The sequence below is a fragment of the Scomber scombrus genome, chromosome 8, assembly GCF_963691925.1.
Source record: "Scomber scombrus chromosome 8, fScoSco1.1, whole genome shotgun sequence".
NCBI lineage: Eukaryota > Metazoa > Chordata > Actinopteri > Scombriformes > Scombridae > Scomber > Scomber scombrus.
In genome coordinates this window covers 9,058,225-9,071,184 of record NC_084977.1, presented here as the reverse complement: position 1 = coordinate 9,071,184, position 12,960 = coordinate 9,058,225, and the positions used below count along the sequence as shown (strand labels likewise).

At 41.2% G+C, this 12,960-nt stretch overlaps 1 protein-coding gene across 1 annotated transcript; it reads left to right on the top strand.

The window, feature by feature from the left end:
- Positions 1-918: 918 nt before the first annotated feature.
- On the top strand, positions 919-10,536 carry clocka (clock circadian regulator a). The gene is made up of 20 exons (XM_062423731.1): positions 919-990; positions 2,260-2,319; positions 2,667-2,815; positions 2,916-3,007; positions 3,126-3,215; positions 3,381-3,501; positions 3,649-3,762; positions 3,855-3,973; positions 4,397-4,479; positions 5,590-5,696; positions 5,812-5,959; positions 6,162-6,237; positions 6,390-6,531; positions 6,641-6,741; positions 6,893-6,986; positions 7,515-7,672; positions 7,780-7,989; positions 8,103-8,290; positions 8,852-9,155; positions 10,240-10,536. The coding sequence occupies exons 1-20, from the start codon at positions 971-973 to the stop codon at positions 10,534-10,536; spliced, it is 2,673 nt and encodes an 890-aa protein (XP_062279715.1). The 5' UTR covers positions 919-970.
- Positions 10,537-12,960: the final 2,424 nt, after the last annotated feature.

Genomic DNA, 12,960 nt, shown 5'->3' with positions numbered 1-12,960 from the left:
TCAGCCGCCTCTTTGCAGAATGTCTTCCATTGTTTTAGTAACATTTGTCCATGCTCTGTGCTATTGTTTTGTAATTCTTATATTGTATGTTCTGCTTGTGGTCTTGAGTCAAAATAAATTAGTGAATGACTGATTTTCAAACATGGCAACTGTTCTGACACAATGTCAGTTTTCCCCCCAAAACCATACACCAAAATTGTTCACCATCAGTTGTTGTTCAGCTGCAGATTCATGTTGGTTGTGTATCTTTGGTGTCTGGTTTCAATTTGGTTGAAGTCTCAAATCTGATGAGGCAGAATCAGTTCTGAAGTCAATATTTTTGAGACTGAGCTGTAAAAACTGATCTAGGAACACACAGTACGTGTTTTGAATGGGATTTGGAAGTGTCAGATCACATGTGGTCATACTCTGTAATGTTACTATGAGGGCAAATAGATAACATTACAAACTGAGATACCTAAAGTATGTTCATCTGTTTGGACATCTCTCATGCCTTCACACACATTTCTCTAACCTCTTGTAGACTCAGATGTTGCTGCCATGTGCCACACTCACACTCGAAGTAGAAGAAAAACTCAGCTCATTGAAGACCTTTTGGCAGCTTTCCACCCTCTGATCGAGGACACTCTCAGTGACTCTCCTCCAAGACTCACAGAGCTCAACCACCTCTGCAGTGTGCCCACCCAGACTCTGCCTTCATCCAGAAGCACTTTCCTCATCCTCTCACAGGACTGGCTGAACTGTCAGTAAGGTAAAGACTCTGTGAGGGAGGTGATGTTACTGCCAGAGAGGGCCTTTTACACTGATTCAGATGAGGTCAGATTTGACTGAATCAGTGGTCTGAATGGGGATGAAGCTGTCACAATTGATCATATTTGTGTTTTTGTTTTCTTCAAAGGTTCATACACAAATGTCTACCTCACGATTAAAAGACCCCGCTCCAACACTGCGACCCTGAACAGGATACAAAATGACCTCAAGCATCGACCGGTGAGTCAAACATTTTGCTGCATTTGGCTTATTTCATTATTGATTTTTTTATGAATGATGTCTGACCTACAGGCCAAAAAAACACAAGGTAATCAGTTTAGATTGTTACAGAAAAGGATATCAAATCATCTCATTTGAGATGCTGTAAACAGCATTTTTATGTCTCTGCACTGGCAACAGCTGTGGCCAGTCAGTTTGTTCATCTGTCCGTCCCATTCAATGAACACGATATCTCAGGAACACCTTGAGGGAATTTCTTCAAATTTGGCAAAAAACATCCACTTGGACTCAAGGAACGGTCACAGGTCACTGTGACCTCACATAACATGTTTTTTTTTGCCATAACTCAATAATTCATACTGTAGTTATGACTTAAGTTTCACACAAATGTCTAACAGCATAAAATGATGAAGTGATGACATTTCATATCCAAAAGTTCAAAGATCAACTTAAGTGTGGCATCATAACATTCTGCAAAAACACTTTTCTGGCCACTAATCAATGCCGTAACTCAGAAACAGAAAGGGAGACCATATTTCACATTTGGTCAGATGCTGACACTAATCTTGGTACCCACCTGTGAACTGTGTAGAGATTCTGTGCTGCTGGGTTGAAGATGTGTGTAAAGCGTCCACATTTCAGAGTTTGTAGCTTCTTTGCAGCAACATCGATGTCTGAAGCATCATCTACTGTCATGGCTACAACGTTGTGTTTTATCAGAATCAGCTTCATTGGACAAATGTAACAAATGCATGGAAAATATACTTTATACCTTTTTATTAAATTCCTTCAAAGTTTTCACTCTAAATATTATATGAGTCTGTAGAGACATGGATGGAAATTGCAACTACACTGGTTGGCGGAGGCACACAGCTGCAGTGGTATTTGTAGTTTTTACTACATACTGGAAATCAATAAATTTGTTATAACAATTATCACTTATTTATTTTCACTCAGCTGACTCATTGATTACTTGACAAACAGATCAAAGTTTTGGGAAGTAAAGGACTGTTTTATTTGTTATGGTGCCTTTTTAACATCTGGCTAGGGGAAAAAATGATGGCCCATTTACATTTTTTATATTTAGAAATGAACACTGACCTTATAAAATAAACTAATAGCATAGAAAATAATATGAAATGATTTTATATGACCATTTTTATAATTTCCTGCTATTACCTCATGATAAAATTGTAAGAAGAGAGAAGAACAGGGAGAAAATGTGTGTAAAGGGTTTGCTAGAGAGCTGTTGGTTTGTTTGCTCTGCAGGGATGACAGCAGTATCTTTGATGGGTTAATGGAAGAAGATGAAAAGGACAAAGCAAAACGGTAAGAAACCTGAGCTTTGTGTTCACATCAAAGACTTTCAGTGATATGAACATCTCCTTGATATTACAGTTGTAGCTTTTATGAGACTTGATCTTCTTTGATGAAGAAAGTGTCACTGAGCAAGAGTTTATGTTAAAATAAACCTGCCTCACCTTTCTTAGTCTTGAAGTAAAGGTACACCAGAATGTCTCATGCCCCTGGCAAAAATTTAGTAATTGCCCAAATGAAATGCAGCTGAAGTCTTTTGGAGCTCTCTCATTAATACAGAATTGCTGATGTAGCTTAAACCAATAACCATGTAATCAAGAGAAAATGTGTTGTTATGCTTATTGGGTCTCAACCCACAGCGTGTCCCGTAACAAGTCTGAGAAGAAACGCAGAGACCAGTTCAATGTCCTCATCAAAGAGCTGGGTACCATGTTGCCGGGCAACACCCGGAAGATGGACAAATCTACCATTTTGCAGAAGAGCATCGACTTTCTGCACAAACACAAAGGTGAGGAACTCTGACAAGTGACTGAAATCTACTTGTCAGATATTTAGAGAGTGGTGTGTCACACACTCCAAAGCTGACCCTGTTTGTTTTATGTCTCCAGAAATCGCTGCTCAGTCAGAGTCAACTGAGATCAGACAAGACTGGAAACCTCCTTTTCTTAGTAATGAAGAGTTCACTCAGCTGATGTTGGAGGTGAGGTGGTGAAACCTCTTAACATGGAGCACAATTCTCTCTCCATCTCCTTTTCTTTTGTTTACAAATAAGAATATGAGTGAAATTGAACTAGTTTACTGTTTTTTGTTGCTGTCAGGCATTAGATGGATTCTTTCTTGCAATTATGACTGATGGGAATATAATCTACGCCTCCGAGAGTGTGACATCATTACTAGAACACTTACCTGTGAGTATAACGTGTTGATGTCCTGAATTAATGATAATATATTGCACTTTTAGAATAATTCAAGAGATGGAAGGAAAGTCAAATACTTGCTCTTTTAATTGATTATTTATATAATAATGCCAACATGTCAGTTAAGTGTTTTAAAGCTACGTTTTTGTGTTTCAGTCTGATCTCGTGGATCAGAACCTGTTGAACTTCCTGCCAATGGGGGAGCATTCAGATGTCTACAAGGCTCTGTCCTCTCATATCATGGAGGGGGAGACACCGACGCCCGAATATCTGAAAAGTAAGCGCTGCAGCTTTTTCATTAGAGTCTTATTTGTATCCTGGAATTTCAATTTATGTGATATTACATTATTCGATTGATTTATTTAAGTTGCCAATTCTTAGACTTAGATCCTCATTTTTGAACATTGCAATTATTTTTCCCCAGCAAAAAATCAGTTAGAGTTCTGTTGCCACATGCTCCGAGGGACCATCGACCCCAAAGAGCCTCCTGTGTACGAATACGTCAAGTTCATTGGAAACTTCAAGTCCCTGAACAATGGTGAGTTATACTAAAAAAAGGCATCTGAGCTTTAGGGATCCGTTTTTAAGGCCTTAAAGTTGAGTTTTTCTCTTTTTTCCCTTTCTCACAAGTGCCTAACTGTACCCGAAACGGTTTTGAAGGAGTGATCCAGCGATCGCTTCACTCTGCCTTTGAAGACAGAGTGTGTCTCATAGCAACTGTGCGGCTAGCCAAACCACAGTTTATCAAGGTAAGAATCATTAGCGGCTCTTCTTCTTCTCCCCGTCTCCTTTTATCTGGTTGACACACATTCAGTTTCTTGCCTCAGGGTTTTTTAAAAAAGTACGTTTTTACAAGGCTTAACTGTAATGGTTGCCCAGCACCCCGAGGCAAACACATTTGGTCTCCTGTCAACCATTATGCTCAGTCCCCTGTTGCCCCTGTTGGTAACCAATTTTCCTTCGTTTAAAAACATAAAACACTTTCTCTCTTTGTCTCCTGCCCACAGTGAGAAATCTCTCTCTTAGCTGATTAAAGGTGCTGCTATTGACTTGACTTACTTAACTTTTTGGAAATTGCTGGAATAAAAGCTCAAAAGATAATTAGTATTTAATGTTAATAATATTTAAAAAATTGCAAATACATTCTTCATCTTCACCCCTATCCTCCACAGGAGATGTGCACTGTAGAAGAGCCTAATGAGGAATTCACCTCCAGACATAGTTTAGAGTGGAAATTTCTCTTCTTGGACCACAGGTACAGTTTATTTGTATTTGTCAATGACCATTCAAAAGAACACGGTCTCCATTTCAGTGTATGTTTTTCATTTTGTAGAGAGAGACGTCTGTATTTTGTGTTATCCTCTTGTATAGCAACCCTTCACTAATGACAGGATAATTTATCAAAGGGTGCATTCATACCTAGCCTGTTTGGCTTAGTTGAAAGTAACTGTGTGTGTGCCTGGCTGCCTGCTTGGTTCAGTACATTTATAATTTTAGCATGAATTCAAAAACTACTATTAAATCCATCTGCTGATTGTTAACTGTCAAGGATGCAGTGATCTGATCTGCATATGCAATCTACATCCTTTATTTATTTATTTATTTATTCTTTGATCAAGAGATAAAAAGACATCATTTTGTAATCTTTGTAGGTGTGATTAAAAGTCAGTGAAACAAAGTGACCAAACAGCGTCCGTGCAGTAACACTGATGATGCAAGATGACATCATCAAAACTGTTCAATGAATGGGTTAGCCCTGGTTTATTTGTAATAAGCCAGTGGACAGGACTAAAAGGGAAACTATCTATCTTTTTGGGCCAAATGACAGAATAACAGATATGAAAGCACCCTAACTATAGTATCTACAACGTACATTGTATCTGTGATCAGTAATTAGTCAAGACATGCTGCAGGATGAGTGTTAAAAATATATAAAAAGCTTTGCATGTGCCAGTGAGAGATGTCTCTGAGTCTGATTGTTTAGCTTGATTGGTAAAGAATAATTTTGTGGTGGCAGCAGTGGTGAATGGTCACTTGGAAGTGGAATTCAATGGAAGCAGAGGACAGATACGTCTATGATGAGATTAATAGGATCAAATCACATAACAAATGATCCCAAATCACATTTTGAGAGTGTTCTTCATTCAGTTATGCTGTTGTCTGAGAGCTGCCAGAGTAAGTCACTCAGGCATTTATGTACAACACTGTAGCATCTTCTTCTTATTACTGTGAAAACCTCATGACATTTAGCCCCTAAATGAGGGTGTGTGAATGTGACTCATCCACAGGAGTATTTGTGTTCTCAAACATGGTCTCAGAGGTCTACCAGTGACTCATCTCACTACCATTTATTTTGTTTGTCCAGAGCTCCACCCATCATAGGTTACCTCCCATTTGAGGTCCTGGGCACATCAGGATATGACTACTACCATGTAGATGACCTGGACACTCTGGCCAAATGCCATGAACACTGTGAGTACAGTTAATCCAGCTATTAATAAAACTGAGCTGATGTTAGATTCTGAGCTTCGTCTTGAGCTTTCAAACAGTGAACGTCAGCCTAATCCTTCTCCCTGTGTCTCTGTAGTAATGCAGTATGGCAAAGGAAAGTCCTGCTACTACAGATTCCTCACCAAAGGGCAGCAGTGGATTTGGCTTCAGACCCACTACTACATCACCTACCACCAGTGGAACTCCAGACCCGAGTTTATAGTCTGCACACACACTGTTGTAAGGTACACGGAAGATTAATCCTCTGATATTTACTTTCCTAGATGCAAAAAATAGAAATGCATCTGCAAGATAGAAAGTGGAAGAATAAAAATTACCTAAAGCAAATGTTACAGTTGAAACCTTTTTTTTTGTCTCACATCTTTCACTTTGATCAGAATGTTATATATATATATACATTTTTCATTCACTGTCTGTGCTCTACAGTTATGGTGAAGTAAGAGCCGAACAGCGCAGAGAGCTTGGAATAGAAGACTCACCACCTGAGATCACAGCAGACAAGGTGAGAATTTTGTCTAACTAGAGTATGTTTCTTTTAATGTAATAAATGGAGCAGTTAATTGAACCTAACCCTAACCCTACCTGAACCAGTTATGAGCTTTTTCCCACACTCAGATACTGACCACAGCTACTCTCTCCATCACCTCTCAGCAGTCCCAGGACTCCGGCTCCGAGTCCCAGCTCAACACTTCCAGCCTGAAGGAGGTTCTGGAGCGCTTCAACCACAGCCGGACACCCTCTGCCTCGTCACGCAGCTCACGCAAATCCTCACAAACCGCTGTGTCTGACCCAGCCTGTAAGCACTAAACATTAATAAGCAATATGACACCCCAGCAGGGTATCTCCATGATTTTGTTTTTTTGTTTAAAACAAATCTGAGCATCATGTTAATATTTTCCCTGCAGCGTCACAGATGAAGCTTCAGGGAGATAGGAGTACACCAGGTCGTCAGTCCGTCTCTGCCGTGGAGATGACATCACAACGGAGATCATCTATCAGCAGTCAGGTCAGTCAAGGGACAAGAACAGCCTGGTAGTCATTTTGTGAACAATCGTGCACCGGATCACGAGGGATTTAATCAGGGATGAAGAGTATTCTTAGCTCATCTGTTCTTCATCCTGATCTTTTCTGTTTGGTGTCTGTATTGTTTCCATCAGCATTCAATGAGCTCCCAAAACACAGGACAGAACATGGCTTCATCCATGGTTTCACAGCAGCAGCAGCAGCAGCAGCAGCAGCAGCAACAGCAGCAGCAGCAGCAGCAGCAACAGCAGCAGCAACAACAGCAGCAGCAGCAGCAGCAGCAGCAGCAGCAGCAGCAGCAGCAGCAACAGCCTCAACAGCAACAAGTTCAGACCAGTGGCCAAGTAAGATCTTCATCTCATGTTAAGGTCAAACTCAAACACAAGCAGGTTTTTGTGCACTCAAATCCTGATCATTTAGCCACTGCAGCATAATTTACTTCTTTTTTTTTTTTTTACTTTTTACTTTCACAGCCCTAATAAAATCTTTTAATCGGTGTCAGTTAGGATATGCCCCCTGTAGTCTTAAAGCTTTGTTGGCTAACATAAGAAGTGATTAATACACTCACACACATACACACACAAATATGTTAATATATGTGTAAGAGAAATGTGGCATAGTCTAAATCATTTATGGTTTTAAGTCTGAATAGAAACATTTCAAATATACAGGGTATTCTTTTAAGTGACACCAGATTTAAGCACACACATATGTACTGTGTTCATCTGTGTTTCCATGTCATTGTTTTTTGATAGTCAATAGTGCAGTTCTCCAACCAGATAGATGCCATGCAACACCTAAAAGACCAGCTCGAGCAGAGGACCAGGATGATCGAGGCCAACATTCAGCGGCAGCAGGATGAGCTGCGGCAGATTCAGGACGAGCTGCAGAGGGTGCAGGGAACGAGCCTGCAGGTGTGTGGCTAAAGGCTTCATACATACAGGATATTAAATATATCACCGCATTGAAATGTTCAATGTTTTTATTTGACTCTCTTTTCTTTCTTTGTTGTATGTTGCAGATGTTCTTGCAGAAAGGAACTGGAGGAATAAATCTCAGTGCCGTTCAAATGGCCCAGGGGAACGCTGTGCAGCAGGGGGGGACGCTCAGCATGCAGGGCCATGTGGTCTCTGCAGGGCCTCTACAGAACAGCATACAGCAACAACATGCTGTCCAGCCACAACCCCAGCAACAAACACTCCTGCGGGAACAGAGCACGACACTCTCACAGGTATACTTCTCTCTATACTATACATTAAACACATCTCATTCACGGCCTGTTTGTTGACTCTTCCAACAATTGTGCTTTAGATCTATTCACTTACTCCCCTTTGTGTATTTCAGTCTCAGCGGTCCTCTCTCACTCTACAGCCTCAACAAAATTCACTGCCGGCATCTCTCTACAACACAATGATGATCCCTCAGCAAAACCCTGCTAACGTGGTCCAGATTGCCACTAGCCTGGCCCAGAACACTGGTCCCAACACAGCTGCTGTGGCCACATTTGCACAAGACCGTGGTGCTCAGATTAGGTTTGCATCTATGTTTGAAAACTGTCATTTTTTTATCTTCACAAACAGCAAATTTTTGCTATTAATTTTGTCCCACTTCACTTACAGCCACCACTATCCTTTTCAGTGTACATATGGGCATACGAGTGTTGTATAAAGATACACTTGAAAAAAAATGTGAGCCTATCTTTGAAATTGTTCAAGTTAATTGGGACCACAAATAAGCTCTAAGGGATTTTTTTTTTTACTTAATCTACTGTTGCTATATTAATAAAAATAGACATAGCAAACATGGGCAGTTTTGTGATAAACAAATACTGCAAAACAGTTGTTCCCTATGAGCAAATAAAGAGAAGTTAAAGCAGTCTGGGCTCACTCCAAACAAACATCTCGCTCCTGACCTCAAATAACTCGTCGCTGTTTTTATTTGCTCAATTAGATTTTATTTGATTTATACTAGCGTTTCTACAATGCAGTTCAATTTTTGCACGAGTGAGGACTAATAGAAATCTCCTGACCACATTTCCAAGTGCTTCAGTTAAACCTACCTGACCTTTAGCTGCTTCCTGTGTCCTGTAACAGGTTTCCCGCTGCTCCTCAGCTGCTTACCAAGCTAGTGACAGGACAGATGGCATGCGGGGCAGTCATGGTCCCCACAACCATGTTTATGGGCCAAGTGGTGACGGCCTTCGCTCCTCAGCAGGGCCAGACCCAGACCATCAGCATTTCTCAGCAGCCACCACAGCAACAGCAGCAGCAACAGCAACAGCAGCAGCAACAACAGCAGCAGCAGCAGCAGGAGCAGCAGGTACAGACGCAGTCACAAGTCACAGCCATGCAGCCAGGGCAGGCTCCACTGGCCCAGCAGCAAACACAGTTCCTACAGGTAACACTCCCATTTAAATAGACACGCTTACTCTGCACTTTGATGTTTCCAAATGACAGAACATTTGTTGTTAAGTTATGCTTATGTTTACTGGAGTACAGGTAGGTAGGTGTAATTTCAGTTTATTTATATATGTGTTCACAGAGCTGCACACTATAAACATCAGAATTTAGTTTGGTAAAATTGAAGGTATTCATGTGATGTCGCTGCACACTGAAATCACCACTCTCACTCCCCCACTGAATGGCAGCAATCAGCATTTGCCAGCATGCAATCACCAGGAAAAAACAAACTTTGGAAACAGCACTGCTATAAACTAGACTAATATATTCTGAGAGACATTTTGATAGACTCGTGAAGGCTGAAGATAAGGAAAGCATTGTGAAGCTTCACTTGGATGCAGTGTATTACTCACAAACCTGACAGACAACCACAGTAACCTTTTAAGACCTTGTGGTTTTGTCACAGATTTCTTTAAAGTATGACAACACTTTTGTACGTTAAGGTAATGAAACTTCCCTCGTGTCTTGCTACATACATGGAGTTCAGTTGAGTTATCAGGAAGTTCAATTTTTGGCCACTTTTTTTCCCGGCACAGACGCCTTTATATAGACAGACAGGACACAGGAGAGAGAGGGGGTGTGACATGGAGCAAATGACCTCCGATCGGGATTCAAACCGAGGTCGGCTGCGTATGTGGCATGCGCTCTAACCACTCGATCACCTGCGCGCCCCTTTTGGCTACTTTTTAACCACTTTTGATCATCCACAGATCCCTATCCAATATGTCATACTGATCAGTGGTGATTGCTGTAGTTTTTCAAAAGGTTTGCTTCTCGGTGTCACTGTTCTCTCTGTTTATAGCAGTCACAGTGATGTGAGGGGGGTGGTGTCATGTGAAAAAGTGATGTCATTGCACACCTATATGTAAAGTGAATTAATAGGGTCACCGTTTTGAATGTCAAAACCAAAATGTTGACTTGTTAGTTTAATTAAACATTTTATGACATAATAGCTCACCAGGTTAAAACATGAAATCCCTCCTGAGATCCAGCTAATCCCAATTTCTCACTTAATGCTCAAGGCTCCACGGCTGCTTCATGGAAACCAGTCCACCCAGTTGATCCTGCAGGCAGCGTTCCCTTTGCAGCAGCAGGGTACCTTCACTGCCACAACCCAGCAGCAGCAGCAGCAGCAACAGTTACAACAGCAACAACAGTTACAACAGCAACAACAGTTACAACAGCAACAACAGTTACAACAACATCAACAGCAGCAGCAGAAGCAGTTGCAACAGCAGAAACAGCAACTTCAGCAACAGCAACTAGCTCCTCACAGAGCAGATAGTCTGTCTGAGCGCTCTGCTTCACAGCCACAGTAGCTGGCTGAGGCCAATCAGACGTGGAGCGAGCCAAATCCAGGTGGGGTTGTCTTTATGACAGGGGTCTCATGAGGAGTTCTGCTGAAAGTGCAGTACTGAGACCATGCCTCAGAGGCTGAGGAGCGGTTGGATGGTCTCTCAGAAGGATCTTTTGCTGGTTGCACTGAACTCCTGAGCACAGACTGCTGCAGAGAACCCAAGACTGGGCTCTCAGTGGTTCTGGCAGTCGGCTTTGGCTCCGATTTGAAGCCTTTTTTCTCCAAGAAAACAGGGAGCTACATTCCCTGTAATAGACTCCCCCCCCTCACACCCTTTGTGTGTTTAGTGTGTGCGTGTGTGTATGTGTGTGTGTGTGTGCTCTAGTCACCCTCACAGGACTATTTTATGCAGAGCTCTCCAGTTAATTCAGTGGAGCATCTCTCCAAGCTTCAAGGACGTCCTGCAACAGCCAGCGCCTTGTTTATTTTGGATGTTTTCTCCTATTCTTGTTTTTCATGTAAAAATAATTATGGGTCAGAAAATATTTTTAAGAATGTGGTGTAGATTGAACTTTTACTGTACAGAACATCATGTGTAATATATTCTGTAAATATATTGAAAAAGAAAGAACTAATATTTTATATGATGCATGAAATGAAATGCGTAGTCTGTTATTTGCAGCTTTGAATATGCTTTTTTTCTAGTATTCTAAGAAAAAAAGATCTTAAAATGCTCAGTGGCTGATATTTTCACAAACTTCCTTTCTCCGAAGGGGTGTGTTTGTTTGTGTGTCTGCATAGCAGACAAAGCCGATGCTGCTTGTTGTGTCACAGTTTGTTTAATCCTTGATCCATATTTTCACAAAATTGTCAAAATGATAGACAAAGTGTTTAAAAGTCTTTTTAAGCTTTTTAAGATTTGCTTCAAATCTGCACACTAAACACTCTAATTTCAATACGAGTCAGTTATTGTGAATGAAACAAAGACTACCAAGGTTAAGCCAAATGTATGCAACAGAGTAAGATCTGCCAACATACTATCTCCCTTTATATCCTTATTTTCTTCACTTTTAGCACTTTTGCTGAGATCCCTCCACTTCAGAGCCATTCACATTTCCTGTACGCTCCATCTATAAACATGCATACCTTAAAATATATTGAAATTTTAAAAATCAGACCTGTTAACCTGTGGTTTATATTATTTAAACTAAGCTCGAGTGAAAGGTTTTATACTAGCATAGGGTCAATCAAATGGTTTCTTCACTGACATGCTGATCATCCATCAAGTGTTTCCTCCGGTTCTTTCTTAGTAGACCTCCAGCTGCTCCTGTCTGAGCTGCAGGAGTTCAAAACCACCTTAAGTAGCTCTTGGAGAAGCAATGGGGCCCCCATATATTTCCCTCAGGGAGGGTGATGCCGGTCAACCAGCAGAATCTTCATTTATTCTTAATAATGATCCTTATATCTGCAGACTGCTTTAGAGTTACTAACCAGTGCTCAGTGGTTCAAATGAAATTTGTCTGGCAAGTGAGAGCTTTGCTTTGTGGTTCTTCATCATGCTTTAATAAAGCAGCCATCTCACTGAAGCTAAAACAGTTTTTTTATAGTTTCACTGACCTTTTCTGATTTGCAAGGCAGTAAAAAGCCTTTTTCATTCTTTGGCAATCAGAACTGAATCCATCATTAATTTGAGACAGACCGTTTCCTCAAGTCAGAAAGCCTTTGTCTTAGTTTGAACTTTTTTTTATTCCACCACTCAAGGCGACATTGAGGAGATCACAATCTTGCTGCAGACAGAGACCTCCACCGAGCTCACCAGCAGTTCCTCGAGACATTTACCAGGCTCTCCTGAATCTGACCTAATTCACTGTCAGATGCTAGCAAGCTGCCAGCTCAACCTGTGCTGCATTTGTGTGAAGTGAAGGACTGAGCTCAACACACACAGCCACAGATCTGCTGAAATGCCTACAATAGCCAGTCTTTCAACCATTCAGCCCAAGGTGGGAAACCCCAGTCTAGCCCAGATGTTTAATATTTAATCCATTATCTCTCTTTGTCCACATTATAGAGGTTATTCCTCTTTATCACACCGTTCTAGGTGTTCAGAGAGCATGTTTAGCTTCATACACACACAACAAAGTTTTTCCTCTTTACTCCAGTACATCACCATATTGAGACAGTTTGCTCCATCAGCTCCCTGCAAACTTGTGACTATTCCCACACTCACATGGTGTCTCTCAGCCTGCAGAAGACTTGAGTAGGAGTATTGTGTGCTAAGGTGCGGCCAACTCAATCTAGTTGGAACCTTTCGGTGGTGTGTGGGATGTTGACTTGTGTGAGTGTGTGTGTGTGTGTGTGTGGCACAAATCTCCATTCAGGACATTTTGTCTGTTAATGTGGTCACTGTGTTTTCCTCTCCTGTCAAACTCTTTTTAAAACATGCCAA